At 49.4% G+C, this 22,824-nt stretch overlaps 1 protein-coding gene across 8 annotated transcripts in view; it reads left to right on the forward strand.

Annotated features, from left to right (window-relative positions):
• MPRIP (myosin phosphatase Rho interacting protein) overlaps window positions 1-22,824 on the forward strand; it is a 151,316-nt gene that overhangs the window by 116,577 nt on the left and 11,915 nt on the right. For 6 of the 8 annotated variants that reach the window (XM_049776742.1, XM_049776741.1, XM_049776740.1 and 3 more), the window contains 8 exons: window positions 404-472; window positions 4,270-4,359; window positions 9,123-9,232; window positions 11,989-12,544; window positions 13,384-13,500; window positions 15,882-19,697; window positions 21,413-21,560; window positions 22,063-22,180. In XM_049776742.1, coding sequence (XP_049632699.1) covers window positions 404-472; window positions 4,270-4,359; window positions 9,123-9,232; window positions 11,989-12,544; window positions 13,384-13,500; window positions 15,882-19,697; window positions 21,413-21,560; window positions 22,063-22,180 — 5,024 coding nt within the window. The remainder of the gene's footprint in view (window positions 1-403; window positions 473-4,269; window positions 4,360-9,122; window positions 9,233-11,988; window positions 12,545-13,383; window positions 13,501-15,881; window positions 19,698-21,412; window positions 21,561-22,062; window positions 22,181-22,824) is intronic. The other 2 variants (XM_049776747.1, XM_049776746.1) reach the window with 1 other exon arrangement.

Raw genomic sequence — 22,824 nt, forward strand, 5'->3', positions numbered from 1 at the left:
GCCAGCCGGTGGCTGTAGCTCTCAAGCTGCCTCCTTAGGATGGAGCCTCTGAAATCACAGCCTTGTGGCTCTGAGGTCCCAGGCCTGCCTGCAGTCTTGAGTTGAGATTAAAGACTGCAGAGCACTGTTCACCCAGCACACGCCCTGGGTTACTGAGAGCCCACAGCCTGCGTGCCACCTTGTCACTGGGGAGCCGCAGCTTAGCCAGCGCCCTGTGGGCATGCTCACACGGCTACCTGCAGCCGAGCAGTGTCCTGTGTTATGTGTGTGTCTGCCACTGCGGGAGGGGTTGCCTGCCCTCGCTTCACCTATGCTGTTTGGTGCCCAGGACTTGGGCTTTGGATCACCTTGGAGCAGGAAGTGTGCTGCATGGTACTTGAGTCTGTCTTCTCTTCTATTTTAGTGGAAGAAGCACTGGTTTGTCCTTGCTGATCAGAGTCTGAGATACTACAGGGATTCAGGAGCTGAAGAAGTGAGTATCCGGACTTCCCCTGATTGTGGAGCTGGGTGAAAATGGAGCCAAAGATTCTCAATGGTGCTGCTGCTTCTCCTAGGCTGAAGTTCCTTTTCATTACTGGCATCAGTGTGTTGTCAAAGGTCTCCCAGTAAGATCCAAAGGAAGACCAACTTCTGGTGTTTTTCCAGCTCCTTTCCCAAACACTGGGCTCCTTGGAGACCCTGTTTTAAAAGTACATGGGGACAGTAGGTTTCAGTTTTGCTTTTCTCTGTTCTTGGAATAACAGTGGAAATTGTCATGTTTTAAAATTTAAGGTGTGCACTTTTTCCCCTAGTGAGGAAGAACTGAATTAAATCTTATCCCTTGACTTCTGAACAAGGTTGCTATGTGACAGATAAGCACAGTTTAGTAGTCCTTATTCCATGATCAAAACCAACCAGAAGGGACTCTCTTCATACATGAAATACCTCTTTTGAGCTGTTTGGCAAGTCTTTATTCTTTGTTCCTTGTAACTTCAAGAATTCCTTGTAGCTTCAAGAATCCTTCAGATCAACTCCTATATAGAGAAAAAAGATGTCTGAGGTTAGTCGTTCCCATGCTTTTGTTTTGGCAGATTAGAAAGAACCTACATTAGTAATCACTAGGGCTCTAGTTATAGACACATCCCTACCTTGAACCTAAAAAAAATAACTTAAGTTCTATAAGGATCACACAGGAAAGATGTTAGTGATGCCAGGTAGGGTCATAGGCTTCATGCTGTATAAAATCAATGACCACAGGAACATGTGTAAGAGGCTTCTCTGGAGTGGACTCCTGGAAAACTTTCAGCAGAGCCAGGATGTTCCTAATTGTCCTCAAACTCAGATGCAGGTTGCTTTTTTATTGTAATGACATCTGCATTGGTGGCAGGGAGTGGGAGGACCATTGGTTCTTAACCCTGTCAGATGGCAGCATTCACCAGTCTTCATGTGTCCTTACCCCACATATTCAACTGTAGAAAGGGGCCTGAACAGAATAATCAAGAGTTACTAATCCTACCATGTATCACCTGAATGTCCATCTCTTTGATACTCCAATTTGAACACAGGCATGATATTTTTGTTGGGTGGCCGTGTAATGACCAGGTAGAAGCACCGTGATGTCCACACTGCAATTGAGCATGAGTGGCTTCCTCAGTGACACTAACTTGGAAGAATATCCTGCACACAGACTTCTCACGCTCACTTAGTTTTGGTGTTTAGCAGACTTCTTGAAAGTGAATCTATTTCAAGCAAACAACTGCAGAACTTTTTTTGTTTATTTGTTTGTTTTTGGGCCACACCTGGTGGGGCTCAGGGGTTACTCCTGGCTGTCTGCTCAGAAATAGCTCCTGGCAGGCACGGGGGACCATATGGGACACCAGGATTCGAACCAACCACCTTTGGTCCTGGATCGGCTGCTTGCAAGGCAAACGCCGCTGTGCTATCTCTCCGGGCCCACAACTGCAGAACTTGTTGCCAGTGATAATAGAAATAGTTTTGATTCTAACGAGGGATTGTTTGTATAACAGAATGTTGGGATATTGCATAGCTTTAGCAATATGACAAAGACATAATCCAGTATCTCTTGGATAATGCTATAAAATTGTGTGAGGTAAAAGATCACTCAGAGGCAGAAAAAATATCTATGGATTTTTAGTTTAACTGAACACAGAAAAATCATATCCTATTTTATCTTGTTGAAAATCTTTTAGAAATAGCTACTTGTCAAAGGAAAATAGCCCCAATTACCTGAGGAAAAATTATAAAAACACTTTTCCCTTTTCCAACTCCCTAATCTGTGGAAGGCCAAACTATCTTCATATACTTCAACCCAAATTCGATACCAAACAAATAAAAGATAGATGCAATAATGAGAATCCAGTGACCTTGAAGTCAGGTGTTAAAGAAAGCTGTAAAAAAAAAACAAACAAGCAACTACTTTCATTTTTAAATATTTTTTAATGAAATATATCTAATAAAATATATCTAATAATAATCTAAATAAATATATCTAAATAATATATCTAAATAATAATATATTTAATAAAAAAAAACAAGCAACTACTTTCATTTTTAAATATTTTTTAATGAAATATATCTAATAGTGGCTGTTTTGTTGGCAGGGGCAGAAGGATGTGTCTGGCAGGCTGTGAGGGTGGCATGCAATGCACATATCAGACCCCAGGCCTCAGACACAGAAGGCTCTATCAAACTAGAACTTCTATATACAAAGTGTGTACTTATGTGTTCAGCCCTTTTAACTGTCTCCCTGGCCCTAGTTAGTACTGTTTAAGAATGTAAAGGAGGACCAGGGAGGTAGCTCAAAGGACTAGACTATGTACTTGGCATGTTGAAGGCCCAAGGAGCCCAACTGCCAGGAGCAATCCCTGAGCACAAACCCAGTATGCCCCCAGAACACCACAGGGTAACATCTCAAACAAAAAAATAAATTAAAGAATGTAAAGAAATTCCTATGTCAGCCTATTAAGAACCTATCGAAAGTCTATTAAGCTTTGACTGGAAACAGGGAAATGTGGTATTAGTGCTTCTAGTGGAGGATGGGGAGTGTCCTCACTCTCATCCGTTAAAAATAAAGCCAGAGTGAGGGCTAGAGAGATAGCATGGAGGTAGGGCATTTGCATTGCATGCAGAAGGATGTTGGTTCGAATCCCAACATCCCATATGGTCCCCCGAGCCTGCCAGGAGTGATTTCTGAGCATAAAGCCAGGAGTAACCCCTGAGTGCTGCTGGGTGTGACCCAAAAACCAAAAAATAAAAATAAAACCAGAGGCACTGGAATGGTGGTACAAGCAGGAAGGCATCTGCCTTGCATGCGCTAACTTAGGATGAACTGCAGTTTGATCTCCTGGCGTCCCATATGCTCCCCCAAGCCAGGCGCGATTTCTGAACACATAGCCAGGAGTAACCCACTAGCTGTGGCCCAAAAACCAAAATTAATAAATAAATAAAACTAGAGCCAAGGAGGTAGTACAAAAGGTTAAGGCACGTACATTGTGTGTGTGGCCCAATTCTGATTCTATCTCTGGCATCACTAGATCCCTTGAACATTGTCAGGTGCAACCCTGAGCACTCAGTGTGCAAGCTCTGTCCTTGGACCTTCACTCAGTTAGCTGAGAATTGACCAAAGGATCCCCTGTCTCTTGGGCATCTCACTTGGCTGTGGTTTTGAACACAGGCATATGGTTTGAACACAGGCATGATATTTTTGTTGGGTGGCCGTGTAATGACCAGGTAGAAGCACCGTGATGTCTACTCTGCAATTGAGCACGAGTGGCTTCCTCAGTGACACTGACTTGGAAGAATATTTGTGGTTTTTTGTTTGTTTTTCAGTTGGATAGGAGCTCTTTGTTTTAGAACCACACCTAACAGTCTCAGGGCTTATTTTTGCGTCTGTACTCAAGAATCATTCCAGGCAGTGTTGGGAAATCATATGTGGTGCCAGGGATTGAAGGGCACATGCAAGGTGCCCTACCTACTGTACTATTAAGGCCACCTCAATAAGTAAATAAAGACCCAAGGTGTAAGGGGCTGGGCATCTGGCCCAATTAATGGAATACATTCCCTGCGTGTCTGATGCTATGTTTGATTGTGGCACTTCATGGCACCAAGCCCTTGCTGAGCATAGCCCTGGGGACTCCCAAGCATCTCAACAAGTGGCTATAGGCCCTAGGCACCACCAACACTACTGAATGTTTCTTCTAAAATGGAAATTTGTTTGTGTAGGCACTGGCTTGACTTTCTAGCGTTCAAGAGCCTCTCATTTCTCTGCAGGCAGCTGACCTGGATGGCGAAATTGACCTGTCTACGTGTTTTGATGTCACAGAGTACCCAGTACAAAGAAACTACGGCTTTCAAATACATGTAAGCCATAGTGAAGTTTGGAGATAAACTTGGTGTGGAGGTGGAGATGTGGGATTGATGACTGGGACATCTCTTTAGAGAGCCAGAGTTCCTATCTGGGATGCTGAGGGTCTCCCTGCCATGGTCAGCAGGCATATCAGTATTGATGCCCTATGCACTGTCCCAGGGCATCTCAGTTTCACCCCTAATTTGTTCATGTATTCTTTTATTAGCTCATTCATCCACTTATGTCTTTTTTCTCACCACTGTCTTGTGAAGGACTCGGCTGAGCCATGTATTGTTCGTTTCTTTAAGAAATAAAACTTGGGGCCGGGCGGTGGCGCTAAAGGTAAGGTGCCTGCCTTGCCTGCGCTAGCCTTGGACGGACCGCGGTTCGATCCCCCGGTGTCCCATATGGTCCCCCAAGCCAGGAGCAACTTCTGAGCGCATAGCCAGGAGTAACCCCTGAGCGTTACCGGGTGTGGCCCAAAAACCAAAAAAAAAAAAAAAAAAAAAAGAAATAAAACTTGGGGCTGGAGAGAGAGCATGGAGGTAAGGCGTTTGCCTCTCATATAGAAGGTCATTGGTTCGAATCCCGGCATCCTATATGGTTCCCTGAGCCTGCCAGGAGCGATTTCTGAGCCTGGAACCAGGAGAAACCCCTAAGCACTGCCGGGTGTGACCCAAAAACCAAAAAAAAAAGAAGAAGAAGAAATAAAACTTGGAGCTGGAGAATGGCTCAAAGGGCTGGAGTGCCTGCTTTACATATGAGAACCCTGGGTTCAGTCTCCAGCACCACAGGGCTCTCCCAAACACTGCCTGTAGTAGTAATAGTACGTCCTCCACCTCATTCTGAACTTGAGTGGTTCTCCTGCTCATTTCCTCAAATTTGATTAGTCAAGGGCTCCCTGTAGTCAACCATGCTGAAGATTCCATCCCAGTTCTCCTGATGACTTCTCACTGACAACAGCTGTAAGTTTAGGAGGTGTCCCAAATCTTGAACCTCATGTTTAAGATTTTGCTGGAACATAGACCACTCAGAAAGCCCTATACCTAAAATTGTAGTTTTCTTTGGCAGATGATCCCAAGTTAGAACCAACAAGAGAAAGGATACATAGAGAATGGACTTTAAGGGCCTCACCCTGAGGGTTCCATGTATTCAGGGTTGACTCTCAGCATTGATGTGGCAGTATACTGAATATTGGTCAACCCAAGCAGCTACCATGCCTAAAAGGATCTGGATATCTCTGAGATGTCACATGTCAGGACTGATTGAATTGCCCATATGGTCTATTGTAGTCTTCCTCCCTGGGAAGACTTTCTGGGAAGACGGGGAGGGCATTTTTCTCCCATCCCACAAGTGAACATTCTCGTCTGACCATCCTCTGTCCAGAATAACAGAGGCACTCCAAGGGTTTAGCAGTTAATTCCCAAGAGCCAGGACAAACCTCCCTTTAGGCAAAGTTAACTATTACCTTATAAAAGCTTAAACAACACTGCAGCCAGAGTAGGGTACTTGCCTTGCATTTAGCTGATCAACCCGGGTTCGGTCCCCAGCACACCATATGGGCCTCCAAGCCCCACCAGGGGTGATCCCTAAGCACAGAGCCATGAGTAAGCCCTGAGCATAGCCAGGTGTGGCCCCAAAACAAAGGGCTTTCAGCAGTGCAGCTTGTTGGAGTCCCACAGAGGCATGTCCTGGGACTTGACTTCCTCACAGGAGACAAGAGGCGCTGGTGGGGTCTTTGTCCACATACACTTAACTCTCAGGAGTTAGAAAGGAAGCTCAGTTGTGTCACTGTACTCAGAATAGATCAGGCACATTGGGACTGACTCATATGAACTAAACTTAGAGGAGTCTGGGATTTGGAGCCCCATATTATATAATTTTAAGGGAATACCCAGCCACTCAGGGTTTCTGTACAGGGTACCAGGTCTGATAAAGCATACTCTGGGGCTTGAGTTGAGTTGACTGACTGCTGCAGTGCTCGTCTGCTGTTTATTCCTGAGGGAGCATAGTTTGCTCAGAGAGACACTCTGGGCAGCCTGGAAGATATGGATGGTGAATTCTGGTTTCCTGTTCCTCTTGCTTAACCCAAACCATGCTTCCCCACCTTGAATAGCAAGTTTCTCTGGACAGGACATCCGTGGGGTAAGAGGTGGCTTCTCACTGAGCAGGAATACTAAGCCAATTATAATCTAATTGTTCAAGGCTACTTCCTGTGTAATAAGGCTGTGGCCTGAAATATAGAGATTCCACTTTGCTCTCATTTATTTTTTTTGTTTTGTTTTGTTTTGTTTTGTTTTGTTATTGTTTGGGGGCTACACCTGGCAGCACTCAGCTTACTCCTGGCTCTATGCTCAGAAATTGCTCCTGGTAGGCTCAGGGGATGGCAGGAATCGAACTTGGGTCTGTCCTGGGTCAGTCACATGCAGGGCAAATACCCTACCATTGTGCTATCAGTCTGGCCCCTGCTTTCATTTCTGAGCCACTTTCACTCCCTAGTTGATCTAGCCCATGAGTCTAATTTCTCTTCACTCTTCAATAATGAGAGTGAAGGATGTGAACTCACCTTAAGTTATGATGCATTTGATGCAAGTTCACGATAACTGTGGGAGCACAAACCCCTGGCTTGGCCCCAAACTCAAGACTTTAGGATCTTTCTTGTGGGTGGTGGGTATGTCCAGCAATGTTTATGAGCGTCTTCTAGCTCCAGGGTTATTCCCTATGGTACTGTTAAGAGAAGAGACATGTGGTGCTGGGCATCAAACATAGGCCTCCCATGTGTAAAACATACACTTAGCCTGTTGATATTCTGGACCTAAGAGGGAATGCTGAAGAACTGGTAATGTGGAGGGTTGGGAGGGTGCCCTGGCCACCAGAACCAGGAGCACCTATAAAAGGGCTGAATACAGGAGTCACACACGGCAATCCCAGGGAACCCGGCATGCAAGTTTGGGGTCTGTCCTTATGGAGGTTGTGTAAAGCACTGGAGTCTAATGGGAGACATAGGCAGCTCTGTGTAAGAGACATCCAGCAGGATGTATGAGGTAGTCAGAAAGGAAGACTCAGCAGAGCAGGGTCTTGAGTGGTGGCACAGTGGTAAGAGCTCAGACCCCTATTGAGGGAGGAGGCAGGGACCAAGCTTGTGCCCAGTATTAAACAGCGGAAGGGGTCTCACTGAAAGTATAGATCTCAGGAGTTCCAGGCAGGTGGTGTGTTTGAGGCTAGGATAGATGGGTTCCCTTGCTTCTGTGTAATGTTCTTCAAAGAACCTAAATGTTCTCCAGGATGGAGTATATTTATCACATGTGTGAGGCTCCGAATTCAATCCTCAGCACTACTGGCTATAAGCCCTGGTGACTCTTTGAGCACTGCTGAGGTGGCTCATATAGAAAGTGAACCAGGAAGAAACATCAGAAACATCAGAGAGGCAGCTGCAAGTGTGGTCTCGGAGTTGAAAATTTGTTCACTGCAGGTGAGCAATGAAGTCATGGGAGAGAGTGTACTCTGGTCAGACACCAGAAACACCCACATCCTGAAGCGGAGGAAAGGCAGGAGATGCAGGAAGGAGATGGACAGGTTGTGGAGCCCAGGGAGGAGTCCATGTGAGTGGTCAGCACTACAGCATCTGCGTACACGGAGAGTAAACCAGGGAAAGAGAATGAGCAGGACTGTGGGCTAGACTGGCAGGGTGTGCTAGTATGGGCTTCCGAGGAATGAGATCATGGCCAGGTTGTGCTCAGGTTGCATTGTCTGTTTTAGCCTTGGCCATATGCCTGGCAGGGCATCTTTCATACTATTTTGGAAATTTTATGTTCTTAGAAGACAATTTTCTGGTGTGGCTCCCAGTCCATTGAGTAACCTGGGATGCCTTGAGAGCATTATTGACACTTTCACTTCATTTGATTGGGTGCCCATCAGGGAAAAGCAGGGAAATGGACATGGCATCAGCCACCCTTCTCAGCCATGTTGGCCAGGGATGCCCAGGGCTTAGGAGCATTCCCCCAGACCACTGTGTACTACCATCTGGCTAGCGGGCCTCTGCTGTGCTGACTCATGTTCCTGTTCTGTCGGCACCTTCCCAGCCTTCCCAGCCAGCAGCCCCTGTCCTGGAGCACTGCAGACTGTCCATCTCCCCTGAGTCATGTACCCCTGCTTACCCGAGCCAGGACTCCAGGGATAACTCAGTGTGGGCCCATCTTAATCACTGGGGTTACCTAGCCTTCTCTTGGTACCACAGACAAGGCCCCCATTTTGGGTGTTCACCCACCCTCAAGTTTTGTGCTTGGCCACTCAATTCTCCCTGCTTGTCACATTGGCCTACAATTTGCGACTGTTTAGTGCCATGCTGGGGCTTGCACTGTCCCCACTACCCAGGATTGGGGCCGTTTCCTGCCACCTGCTGACCTTCCTCCCCAAAGTCTGGCACCAACTGTATGGGGCCTCCCTGGTCCACTGCTGGCACATGCTGCCTTAGTTGTCTAATCTCCCTCTTCTCACCCTTGACTGTGAGTTCCTGGGAGAGCAGCGGGCCATTATCTGTCCCAGAAATTGTTCCAACTGGGAATGTGTGCTGGGTCTTGGAGCGTGGACCCAATTTGACCATCACATAGCAACAGCCCAGGGCCCCCAAGTGATTCTTTGTTCTCCAGCTCTTCCTTAACTCCATGGGCCACACAAAGCACTGCTGGGAGGGCCTCCTGGCTGCAATCCTCTGTAGGACTAGCCTGGGGAGTGGGGAGCTAATGGTCACTGGTAATGGACACTGTCTTTTGTGTAGACGAAGGAGGGTGAGTTCACGCTCTCTGCTATGACTTCTGGAATTCGGAGAAATTGGATCCAGACCATCATGAAGCATGTCCACCCGACCTCTGCCCCGGATGTGACTAGGTGAGAGGGGATGCCTTGTCCTCTGTGGCTCTGTCCCTCTGGTTGTCCTCCTTCCACTTTCTGCCTCCTTCCTTTGTCTCAGCCTCAGTAACTGGTCCCACTCACTCTCCCTCTTTTCAGCCTCACCTTGTCACCACCTCTAAAGTTGGCCATTGTATCCAGGTAGGATACAATGTCTGTCAGGTCTGCCCTGAGGGACAGAGTCTACTGGGGGCCTGCCTGGATGCTAGGCCTAGCCCCATTCTCTTCTCAGTCCTGGGCCTCCCAGCATCTGTGCTGCAGCTAGGGGAAAAACAAGTCCTGGCTCCAAAGCCCCCAGTTTCTCTTCTTGATTTCACTCCTTCATCTGCTGGGTTGCTCTGTAAATAAGAAAACCTTTATAAACTCTCCATGCTGGAGCCTCTACTGGAAAACTCTTAACCCTCTGTGGTTTGTATACATCAGGACTAACTGTATGCCTGCCTCCCTCCTTCCCTGATGGGTTCAAACCTGCTGAGTTTTTTCTTAGAAGAAAAAAGATTTCTTTATCACTGAAACCCAACTACAAACATGTTTGTAATCATGCTGCTTAAAGATGTTAAAGAAAACAAAGAAAAGAGATCTCAGTGAGGGGATCCCTAGGAGGGAAAGATTCCAGAGAAGGTCCTGGCTCTGTGATGCTTGGAGTTCTGCTGTCTGAGCCTCCCAGCCTTCCTCCTTTCCTCTGTTGAGGTCCTGTGTTTGTTATAAGTCTTCTGGTGTCTGGGACAGGACTTGGTACCTGTGCAGCATTCCTAGTACAGCCAGGGCAGCTATGACCACATCAGGTCTTTGTCAGGTTCTTGCCTATTAACTCTACATCTCTTTGAACTTCCAAGAAGCCGAAGAAGGAACATAAACTTACCCATCTTAGACCTTCTTTCTTGTGTTTATTGGGGTATCTATTCCTTCATTGGTTGAGCAGCAGAGGATTTGCCTGTGAAAATTCAGAACCAGAAACACAGGATATATGTATAGGTGAGTTGTCCTCAGGAGCACTGGCTCGAGTCAGTGGCAAGCCTCCTGATAATGGAGGTCAGAGTGTGCCTCCCCTGTGGGTCTGTGACTGTAGGCGCCCAGGAGACACAGGGTGTTTTTCGCTTTAGAGCAAGACCAATTTCACAAGCCCATGCTCTACCCACGCACCTTGAAAAGACACCCATGCACCTTGAAAAGACACACACACACACACACACACACACACACACACACACACACACACACACACACACACAGTAAGGAGCTCTCTCTCCCTTCTCCCCTCACTCTCTTGCTCTCTACCCTGCCTCTTTCCTCTCTTCTCTTTTCTCTCCCCTCTCGCTTCTCTCTTCTCTCTCTCCTCTCTCCTCTCTCTGTCTCTATCTCTCTCTGTCTCTGTCTCTCTCTGTCTCTTTGTTTCTCTCTGCCTCTCTCTCTCTGCCTCTCTCTCTCTCTCTCTCTCTCTCTCTCTCTCTCTCGGCAGTGGGAACTTGAGAACCTCTCCCCCCCCCCCAATCCCAGTGACCTTGGTGTTTGCCTGGGATAGACCCTAAGCAGCACCCCAAGTGACCTAGCTGGGAAAGGTCGGTTCTGGAGTGCTTGGGGCAGGAACATGCCCTCCAACCTCCAGAGATTATTTGCACTACTGACTTTCTTGCTCTCCCCTTCTCAGTGGATCCTCAGTGACTATTGTCACTACCCTATGGGCCTCTGGGGACCAGGCCTTTTGTCTCCACAGGCAGATCAGCCTGGTGGTGGTCTTTCTGAGTAGAATTTTCTTCAGGGTTAGCAGACCTCAGGGAGGGTGATTTCCCTCCCTGTATTAGTTCAGGGAAGGCTTTTGCTTTTTTGATTTATTTACTTATTTAACTTTGCAACACTGTCAGTGGTTCATACCATTCCAGCACCACATAGACCAACTGTCTGCCCACCCTCCCCGAAGGAGGATTTAGTGCCACATCACTAAATCCTAGGCTAATATGTATTAGAAGTGGACAACGGGCCGGCGAGGTGGCGCTAGAGGTGTCTGCCCTTGCAAGTGCTAGCCAAGGAAAGATCGAAACCATGGTTTGATCCCCCGGCGTCTCATATGGTCCCCCAAGCCAGGGGCAATTTCTGAGCGCTTAGCCAGGAGTAACCCCTGAGCATCAAACGGGTGTGGCCCGAAAAACAAAAACAAACAAACAAAGAAAAAGAAGTGGACAACAGCCTTGGAGGCACCAGGTCGGGATCTGCTGCCCCTAGTTTCTGATGGGGAGCAGCCGAGACTGTCAGGGTAAAGGAGCTCCCTTCTCCGCTTTCCTTTACCTTTTTTTTTTTTTTTTTTTTTGGTTTTTGGTTTTTGGGCCACACCCGGCGTTGCTCAGGGGTCACTCCTGACTGCTCAGAAATAGTTCTTGGCAGGCATGGGGGACCATATGGGACACCGGGATTCGAACCAATCTGCTTTCCTTTTCAATCAACCCCTACCTCTGTGGAACTCAGCATGGGCCAGCTTTCAGTTCAAGAGTGGGAAAGATGAGTGTTCAGCTAGGCATGTGTGCTGTTCACACATGTTGGGCAGGTGAAGGTCCTATCTTTCAGGTGGGGCCCAAAAAAGAAAAATGTGATGGGGAGAAAAGGATTTCTTTCTTCTGCTTATGTGTCACAGCCGAGACAGGGATGTAGGCAGAGTAGCTGAGTAAGATGTAGCTGGAACCTGTGTAGGGGGCTGGTCACCACGAGTTACACTTGACAGGCTGTGTTTGCTGCTACCCCAGCTCACTGCCAGAGGAGAAGAACAGGAGCAGTTTTGAAGCCTGCCAGAGGCCAAGTGAGAAGCAGGAGGCGGAGCATGGGGAGCCAGACCCTGAGCAGAAGAGGAGCCGGGCTCGGGAGAGACGACGGGAAGGGCGCTCCAAGACTTTTGACTGGGCTGAGTTCCGTCCCATTCAGCAGGCCCTGGCTCAGGAGCGAGACAGCACCTTGGGGTCTCCCAGTTTCAGTCCTGAGACTGAGCCAGGTGAGCTCGAGCGGGAGCGTGCCCGGCGGCGGGAAGAACGGCGCAAGCGTTTCGGGGTGCTGGATGCTGTGGACGGGACCAGTACTGATGACACAGCCCTGCGGATGGAAGTGGACCGGAGCCCAGGGCTGCCTGTGGCCACTGATCTCAAGACACAGAATGTCCATGTGGAAATTGAGCAGCGATGGCATCAGGTGGAAACTACCCCTCTCCGGGAAGAAAAACAGGTGCCCATAGCCCCCCTGCATCTGTTGTCTGAGGATGGAAGTGACCGGCTCTCCACGCACGAACTCACCTCCCTGCTGGAGAAGGAGGTAACGGTGAAAGGGACTGTAGGTGGACTAAGGAGATGTTTGCACGGAGCAGGAACTTGGGCTGTTGAGTGTCCAGTATAGGACACTGAGGGTGGACAGACAGATGCATGGATGGAGGAGAGCATGGTGCAGACTGAGGGAGGGATAGGAGCTTGTCATCTTTAGGTTAGTAGCAAAGGGCCACTATGCTTTTCCATCAGATGGACGAGTGAAGTTGCAGAGCCCAGGTAGGAACTTGGAATTGACCCTGTTAGCAAGCACTGTATAGTAGTGTCTTGGGGTCACCATACCCTTTTAGCCCAACCCTGGTGCTGGGAGTGTTTGGGAAGAGATAGGAAATAAGTGACTGAATTTGCAGCTATTGAGCACAAAAAATGTATGAAGTAAGTTGACTGGCCTCTAGTTTAGGAAACTCTTCAGAACCCTTTTTGCAAATAAAATTTGCAAACCCATTGTAGAAACCTGCCCAACTGAGTTCTTAGGGTGAAACTGAGTTGGGACTCAGATAGGGCCAGCAGTATGGTCCTCCTTTGACACGAACACAGCCCTCACCTGCTGCTTAGGTCTTCATATTACAACTTCAGCAGAGTAGAAATTAGATAGATGCCCAGAGTTCTAGTTCTGCCGTGGTCATTTATGGCAGGAGCTGAAAATTTCAGTCACTGGCTCTTCTGGAAAAGACCAGATCAGCACATACGAGGTGTGGTCATGTGAAAGAAATCCATGTTTGATGACCTAGTGCCCCAGCTCCCGTCAGAGTCATCCTCACAGCACAGGGCTGTGCTGTTTCTGGTCTCTATTACACTACAGTGCTTAAAATAAATCTTTTTTGCCAACAGTTGGAGCAGAGTCAGAAGGAGGCCTCAGACCTTCTAGAGCAGAACCGTCTCCTGCAGGACCAGCTAAGGGTGGCCCTGGGCCGAGAACAGAGCGCCCGGGAGGGCTATGTTCTACAGGTAGGGCTAAGGGGCTGCCACAGCTCTTTAGTGCTTTCGGGGGCTCGGTGTAAAGGGCCCAGGCAGGCTAGGAATGTGCAAAACTTGGCACCCCCTCCTGTAGTGTGCCCTCTGGTTCTCTTCCCTCTTGGCATCACATCTTGGCGAATCTTCCTGAAATCTCTTTAAGGTTTTTTCCTTGTTCCTTAATAAAATAATTTTTGGTGGCTTTTGGCTCTCAACATACCAAGTCTATCTTGCATATCATTATTAGGAATGGTTTTCATTTGATAGATTGGAAGAATTGAGTAATGAGCTAGCCACATGCTCCTTACAGATTAGTCCAAAACCAGACTGGAATTGATTGCCTGTCCATGAGCTGACTTCCTTCCCTTGTCAGTACTAAGGCTGACACCTGCCGTGTTATCACCCGTGTGGCCCCCCTTTACTGCCTAAGAATCTGTGTCCAGCAGTGGTGTCTAGGCAGAGACCTAGCCAGTTGGCTTCATGCACATAGAGTGAGCAGAGCAGGCCAGTGTGAACCAACTATCCTACAGATTTGGAGACCGTAGGCCCACTTAGGCATAGAGCTGGTGTGATTCTCGGGAAACCATTGAAAATTAGTGCTGGAGGGATACCAAAATCCACATTGAAATGGAATCCTTAACTTTCGGGACTTAGTGGAGGGATAAAGCCCAGTGACCATCAGCACTGCTGGCCTGAGCATTGCCAGGAGTGACCCCTACTTTAAATGAAATACTCAGTAAGGAATGCAGGGTTGCACTCAGTCAGCAGCATCAGAATCCTTGTCTTTAGACTTATGACTATATCCCCACAGGTCCTTCAGCTCTCTGTGACTGATGCGTTCCTCTACCCCCCTGTCCAGGTCACCATGCACGCACTTACCTGATCCTTTTAAAGGGTCCTAGATAGTACATGAACCAGAGTTCCTGATGTCCACCTCCCTGCCTCTTTCAGAGCATCTCCTCTGTGATATGCTCCTTCCTTTTTCTTTCTTCCCTGCTTTGTCCTGGAGTGCCCAGGCCCTGCTCCCCCACCCTTCTACTAAAGTTGCTGTGGTCCCCAGTTCAGACTCTCAGATGCTGGGAATTGAGTAATGGCTCCTCTTTTTCTTGCCTTCTGAGCATGCTCTGGGTCGTCCCTGCAAACCCACTAGGTTATCCTTGCTTGGGCCCCCATTCTACATTAATGTCCCTTTCACCAGGTGGTAAAGATACTAGCAGGAGATTTTGCACATTGCTAACCAGAGACCCTGTCTATGTCTAATGCGGTTAATTGCATGAGCCTGAGTGGGAGCCCCAGTCTGTCAGCACTGGGCAGAGCTGGTCCTGAAGCACTTTCTGTCTGGGTCTAACCACGGGTTACTGTTAGCCTGCTTTGTGTTTTGGAAATGCTTTACAGCCTTTGTGGTTATGGGGTCAGGAGAAGTCACTGCTCAGGGTGGGCTAACTGCTAACTGCTGGGAGGAGGAGCTTGCAAGGTGTGGAGGCGGAGTGTAATGTAACTTAAGTAACTGAGTGTCACATCTGTGGCTTCCCCACCAGCAGACAGAGAGGAGCCCCCGAGCAGGCCAAATTCTTAGGCTGGACTGTCCCTCTTGTTGACGTTCCTATGTTTCTCCCTGTGTCCATTCTGTCCATCTGCATGCCTTTCAGTATGGGGAGTTTCGTTTCATTTGTGTGTTTTTTGCTCTTGTTTTTTGCATGCTTTACTTTCTCGTCGTAAATTCCACGGGGGGTTGTTCGTTTTGTTGGTTATCATATTTTACTCCATGGTTTCTGTCCCCCTCGTTTGGTCTTACAGGTAGAGACTAGTTCTTCTGTTACAGGAGAGGACGGGCTCCACTTTCCAAAGGAAAATGTTGCGGATGTCACCTCCTGGCATGTCCGCCATGGCCTCCCTTCCTTCTCCCTGTTCTAGAAGGAAGTGACATCATCACCCACACCCCACCTCCTGCACTTTCCTAGGGTTTGTCGTCTAGATCTAGAGCGTGTGCCTTTTGTTTTACAAAACAAATAGATGCTGGTGCTTTGCACCTCTCCCCCCTCCCCCTGCCCCTCAGTTCTGTGTCCTTCAGTCTTTGTTTGGCTTCTCAATGTGTTCCATTATTCAGTTTTGTTTGGTTTATTTCTCTAGAAGCTGTTCAGTTAGATCTGTTTGATGTTTTTGTCCATGTTTTCTGTTTACTTGGAAGCAGCTACTTGCCAAAAACATTAAGGTGATTTGTTGGATGGTTTTTAATTAAAGGAAAAAAAAAAAATACAAAGGATAAAAGGCAAACCCACCAAGGAACTTTTCTGTGGTTGACCTGGCCAGAGGTGTGACACTCAGAGCTGGGAGGCCCGAGTGGTACTAACCAGTGTTTAATCAATTTTTTTAAGACTGAAGTGGCCACCTCCCCATCCGGTGCCTGGCAGAGGCTCCATAAAGTCAACCAAGATCTCCAAAGTGAGCTGGAGGCCCAGTGCCAGCGCCAGGAGTTGATCACACAACAGATCCAGTCTCTGAAGCGTAGCTATGGGGAGGCCAAGGACGCCATCCGGCACCATGAGGCTGAGATCAGGAGCCTCCAGGCAAGACTCAGCAATGCTGCTGCTGAGCTCACCATCAAAGAACAGGCTTTGGCCAAGCTCAAGAGCGACCTGAAGCTGGAGAAGGAAAAGGTCCATGAGCAGCTAGAGGAATGGCAGCTCAGTGAGGCTGCGCTGAGTAGTCAGCTGCAGGCTAGTGAGCAGAAGCTTAAGAGTGCTGAGGCACTGCTGTTGGAGAAAACACAGGAGCTGCGGGACCTGGAGATGCAGCAAGCGCTGCAGAAGGACCGGCAGAAGGAGGTGCAAAGGCTGCAGGAGCGGATTGCCGACCTCAGTGAGCAGCTCACTGCCAGTGAGCAGGCCCAGCGGCTAATGGAGGAGAAGCTGCAGAGGAATTATGAACTGCTGCTGGAGAGCTGTGAGAAGGAGAAGCAGGTGCTACTGCAGAACCTGAAGGAGGTGGAGGACAAGGCCTGTGCCTATGAGGATCAGCTCCAGGACCATGAGCAGCAAATGGAGGTGCTCCAGAAGGAGAAGTTGAGTGCCAAGTTTGAGGGCAGCGAGGTGGTACACCAGTTGGAGGAGCAGCTGGAAATGAAGGAGGCCAGCATCCAAAAGCTGGCTGAGCATGTCCAGAGCCTCCGCGAGGAACGGGACCAGATCAGGCAGCGGTTCCAGGAGCTGGTGGAGCGCGTTGCCCTGTCAGACGGGGACGTGGCTGCACTCCAAGAGAAGCTCCGAGTAAGAGAGGCAGACTACCAGAGCCTGGAACATTCCTACAGAAGGGTGACTGGCCAACTGCAGAGCATGCACACGCTTCTCAAGGAGAAGGAGGAAGAGCTGAAACACATCAAGGAAATGCACCATAAAGTCCTGGAAAAGAAAGACCAGGATCTCAATGAGGCTTTGGTTAAAATGGTTGCTTTAGGAAGCAGCTTAGAGGAAACAGAAGTGAAGCTCCAGGCGAAGGAGGAGATTCTAAGGAAATTAGCAAAAGAGTCCTCCGAGGTCCCAGAAGAACCCCAGAGTGCCCTGGAAGAAGACGAGGGGAACAATGTCCCACCCCTGCCAGCCACTGGCTTTCCACCCTCAAAACTCAAGGAGGAAGACCCAGGGGCTGCCCTTGGGGAGGAAAGTGGTGATGGCAGCCCCAGGAGAGAAGAGAGTGCTGTGCCCCCGAAGTCAGACGTGCCTGACAGGGAGGGGCATCTTCAGAGCGCAGCTAAAGCTGAACAGGGAGTGCCCGGTGTGAAGAGGCAAAGGATCCGGTTCTCCACAATCCAGTGCCAAAAATACACTCAGCCTGAGGGCTCCGAGAAGACTTGGACCAGCAGCACGTCTTCTGACACCAGTCAGGACCGCTCCCCCTCAGAAGAAAGCATGTCCTCGGAGCCCGCCCCCAGCTCACTCCCTGTAACCAGTGACTCTGACACCTACCTCTCTATCATACATTCCCTGGAGACAAAGCTCTACATCACAGAGGAGAAGCTTAAAGACGTAACAGTGAAACTGGAGAGCCAGCAGGGACAGAGCCAGGAGGCCCTGCTGGCACTGCACCAGCAGTGGGCTGGCACGGAGGCACGGCTTCGTGAGCAGCTCCGCGCCAGCCTCCTCCAAGTTGGGGCACTGGCCTCCCAGCTGGAGCAGGAAAGACAGACAAGGGCAAAGATGGTCGAGAACCATGTTGGGGAGCTTGGTGGCTTCCAAATCAAAAACAGCCAAGCCCTGGCTTACTTGGAAAACTGCCGGGAACAGCTGCATGCTCTGCCAGGGGCCGGCCAGGAGGAAGCCTGGGCAATAAGAACAGGCATTCTGGTCAGCATGGAGAGCACGTTAGTCAGTGCCATCCAGGCCCTGCAGCACTGCTCCATAACTGCAGGCAGTGAGGCCCATGCCCAGAGAGAGGAAGGATGTGAATTGGAGAAAGGGCCACCAGCTTCACAAGACCCACCACAGCAGCCTGAACTGATGGAGCAAGAACAGCTGAAAATCCTTTCTGATCAGATCGCTCTGGAAGCCTCACTGATTAACCAAATAGCGGACTCCCTGAAAAATACAACAGCAGATATCTCACACATTCTCCATGAGATCTCTCAGGCAGGGAAGTCTGAAAGTGCCGCGGTCTGCCCCAGGGTTCCTGCAGATGCGTGGGCGAGGAAGGTGCTGGTAGATGGAGAGTTCTGGAGCCAGGTTGAATCCCTGAGTAAGCACCTAGGGACACTGGGAGGAGAGGCAGCTAATATATCAGAAGATGACCAGCGGAGCCTCCCACAGGCACTGATCCCTGCCCTGGCCGATGCCACGTGGGTTAGGGCTGAGCTTAGTTTTGCTGTGCAGTCAGTGAGGCAGTCTTTCCAGCAGAGACTGCAGAGTGTTCAGGAGACTCTCCAGGGGACTCAGACAGCCCTGCAGCAACACAAACAGGTCTTGGGGCAAATCCTGGGAGCCTACCAAACCCCCGACTTCGAGCGAGTCATGCAGCAGATCTCTGAAGTCCTCAGGCTCCCAACAGGCAGTGAAGATGGTGCACGAGGTTCCTGGGACTTGAGCCTGTTAGAAGTGGGGAGTCCCCAAGCTGCAGCTGGCTCCCAGGAGCCTTTGCTGTTGTCCACTCAGCACTCTGGGGCTCTTGTTTCTATCCAGGAAGAACTCGCCTTGCAGCTTAAAGAGAAAGCCAGCCTCTTAGGGGAGATTTCTGCCACTCTGACCACTCTCCCCTCTGTGGAATCTGTAAGGGATTGTCAGAAACTCCTCCAGGCATCCCAGGTTCTCTCCTACAATACTTGTTTGGGAGGCCTTGGTCAGTATTCTTCGTTATTAGTTCAGGATGCCATTATTCAGGCTCAGGTGTGTTATGCAGCTTGCAGAATTCGGCTTGAGTATGAAAAGCAGCTCCAATGCTACAAGGCATCCTGGCAGGACAGAGGGGTCTCCTCCCAGGAGCACGTGCAGGCAGTTGGGGCCCTCAGGGAGGAGTATGAGGAGCTTCTCCGGAAGCAAAAGAATGAATACCTGGAAGTGATCACCATCATTGAACGGGAGAATGCAGAGTTGAAGGCCAAGGTCACCCAGCTGGACCATCAGCAGAGGTGTCTGGCAGAAGTGGAGAGCAAGCACAGTGAGAATATGTTTGCTTTGCAAGGGAGGTATGAGGAGGAAATCAGGTGCGTGGTGGCACAGTTGAACAGAGCAGAGAACACTCTTCAGGCCGAGCACAGCCTCGTACTGAGCCAGCTGGATGCCTCAGTCAGAGACAGGCAGGACCTGGAGAGGCACCACGTGGAGCAGATGCAGACTCTGGAGGACAGATTCCAGCTCAAGATCAAAGAGCTGCAGACAATCCATGAGGAGGAGCTGAGGACCTTGCAGGAGCACTACTCACAGAACCTGCAGTGCCTGCAGGAGGCCTTGCACCACTGCCAGCAGCAGCACCCTGAAGCCCTACCAGCCCCCAGGCCCCCCAGTACTCCCCATCAACCCCTCTCATCCAGTTGGCCAGATAGACAGACAGACGGGGAGGCTGACTCGATGACGGGACTGAGGGAGCGTATCCAGGAGCTGGAGGCCCAAATGGACGTCATGCGGGAAGAGCTGGAGCACAAGGACCTGGAGGGCAACACAGCCTCCCTGCGGGAGAAATACCAGAAAGACTTTGAGAACCTGAAGGTTTTGAAGCATTATTTGGCTTACAAACAATGGTGGGGCGGGTGTTTTTCTGCCTGTGGAGTTGCAGTCTGGGGTGTAAGGCTCTTGAGTAGAGCTGATGGGTGTCTAACACTCTGAACCACTGCCCAATGTTGGATGGAGTCAACATTGTTTCTGCCTAGGTCTTGCTGGCCACCTGTGTGATCTCAGAGCAGGGCTGGGGAGGGCTCTACTCAGCAACCCACCAGGATGTGGACAGGGTCCCCAAGAGAGGATCTCAGGGCTTGGAACCCCCCACGTGATGATTGATTTCTTGGTATCCTTTCTCCAGTCCATTGGTCTTCTGAGACCAAACAGTATAAGGTTGGGAAAAGGAAGGCCTCCCACTGCCTGCATTTGGAATGTACCAGGGCCACATTCTTCCAGCATTTAGGCATAAAAGGCCTGATTTCTACTCTAAAACATATTTTATGAGGGTCTTGGGCCAAAAGTGGGTCTGTGCACACAAGAGCCCCACATTGAACCCCCTGTTGCTGTGGAGGATGATTTGACTCCCTGTCCAGCTACTAGTCCAGTCCCAGTGTAACTACTCATAGACCAGGTGGAAAACAGCTCTGACCTGTGTCTTCATACAGTTAGTAGAGTCATTGATTAGTGCCCCTACCATATTTTCCGGCGTATAAGACGACTTTTGAAACGAAAAAAAAAAATCAGCCAAAAATCGGGGGTTGCCTTATACGCCGAGTATATCCCGAAAAACGTTTTGATATGCCGCTAAACGAAAATCATCTGGATATTGCCACGAAACGAATTTTCCAACTCCATCCTGCACCAATCACTGCAAGGCTGCTCGGACCGTCTCTCTGATTCAGCCAATCCAAGCAGGCTTTTTATGCATGCACGTTAGGCAATGTTCTGTACCTGTATCTACACTGTCAAAAGCCTGCTCAGATTGGCCAGAGTCAGAGAGGAAGTCTCTTACAGTATAACCTTTGAACCTTTGCTTGTTGTGATTGGCTCACTGTGGTACATACAGATGCAGCACAGGAATGTTCTCTTATACAGTAAATATTATAGGCCTAAACCTATGCTTTAACTAAAATTAGGGGGTCGTCTTATACACCTGAAAATATGGTACTTGTTCTGCTCAAAAAAGAAAAGAACACATAGTTTGAAAGGAAGGAAATTGTGTCACCTAATCTGGTTCCCTTAGTGGACACGTCCCTTAAATGACCAAGCCAGCTGGGCCGCACCCCGCCACTCCTACTCGTGCAGGATGGCCTTGGCACCCTTCCTGACAGTGGCTATTTAAAAAATGTCAGCTTGTGACTGGCACTCAACACTACTCACTATGAAATCCAGACCAGACTCAGCCAGTATGCTTGCTGTCTCCTTAGTCCTCCCTGAATGGCTCTGGAAAGGACCAAGATTCATTGTTTTTAATTCTACCCTCCTCCTACCCACATTACCAACTCTTTTCATGGAGGAAGAGAAGTCAGAACAGCCAGAAAAGTCAGACTTTAGAAACATGAATGCTCTTTTCTAAATGTTCTGTGGGCATAAAATCTCCCAAGCCACCCGAGAGAGCCAGACAGCTTCCTAAGGTTTCACTATTTCACAGAGCATGTTCTGTCCCAGGGGGCTGAGGGAGAGTATTGCTAGTTTATTCAGCAAACAGGACCTCCAACACAGAGATAATGGGAAGAAACTCACAAAGGGCCTTTGGTAACTTACAGGCCACATGTGAGCGCGGGTTTGCTGCTATGGAGGAGACACATCAGAAGAAAATTGAAGATCTGCAGAGGCAGCACCAGCGGGAACTGGAGAAGCTGCGGGAGGAGAAGGACCGGCTCTTGGCTGAAGAGACTGCAGCCACTATCTCAGGTGAGCATGGGCCTGCTGGCAATAACCTGAGCACAGAGCAGGTAGCAGGCTCATTCCTGAGCCAGAGTTGCAGCATGAGGCCGTGAGCAGCATCCCAGTTGCTGTTGGCACATCACTCTCCTACCTGCATCTCTCAGAGAAGGGCTGAAAGATACATAGGAACATTTCTGCCTGGTGGAAAAGTGTGGTCCCAGAACTGATGAGTCTATTCCATGCTCAGGCCACCCCATTCATGTAACCACACACAATGGTTCATCAGTTTAGGAACAAAGAGGAAGAAAACCGGCCTCATGGCCTGCTTGTGTTATTAACTAATGCTTGACTCTAGCTTTCATCTTTAGTCAAATAGTTGGGCTTCCTCCATGAAAACAGTACACCTGCATTCCTTCTTTGGGGAGGCCCAGTGTTCCCCACCTACGTCATTCAGAGCAGTGGCATGTGAAGGCCTGTGAGCATTAGTGACAAGCAGCCCCACCATCCTGTGGTGTGTTCTTACTGGCAGCCATTGAAGCCATGAAGAACGCTCACCGGGAGGAGATGGAGAGGGAGTTGGAGAAGAGCCAGCGGTCCCAGATCAGCAGCATCAACTCAGACATCGAGGCCCTGCGGCGGCAGTACCTGTGAGTCAGTCCCTTTCCCACCTGTGGAAGGAGCTGGGGGCTGCCCTTAAAGATGGGTGGGTTGGGGGAGGAGAATGAGGGTTATTGACCTCCTCCAAGAGATTGAGCTCAAGGTGGCACTGGGGGAGGCCTGTAGCCTGGCGGGCAGCTTGGAATGAGCTGTTCAGGGTCAAACACTGGGCCTTGAGCAGTACAGTTTCCCGTCTCATCTTGAGAGACTTGAGGTGGCCTCTGGGGACCAAGGCTCCTCCCAGGGCTACAGTCCAGCATAGGCAAACCAAGCCACACTCACCTCTCCTCAGTAGGAGGGTGGTGCAGGGCTGGTGGGAGCCCTCACAGCCTCTTATAGCCCTCACTCTAACCTCTGCTGGTGGAAGAGACAAACCTTGTCTAGGAGCCTGAGCCCAGCACCAATAGAGTCAGGTCCTGTTCCATGTTGGTCCAGTACTCTTGGGTTCCACTTCTAGAGCACCCAGTTACAGATGTAGCTTCCAGATTTGGCTTTAAGCTTTATTTCCTCATTCTTAGACATTGAGGCCAAAGACTTTATGGGGGCTAGGTCCAACTTCATGTTGCCCAATACTCAGCTATGCTCAGGGCTTACTCCTGGCTCTGCACTCAGGCATCATTTCCAGTGTTGTTCT

The sequence above is a fragment of the Suncus etruscus genome, chromosome 7 (genome assembly GCF_024139225.1).
Source record: "Suncus etruscus isolate mSunEtr1 chromosome 7, mSunEtr1.pri.cur, whole genome shotgun sequence".
NCBI classification, from domain to species: domain Eukaryota; kingdom Metazoa; phylum Chordata; class Mammalia; order Eulipotyphla; family Soricidae; genus Suncus; species Suncus etruscus.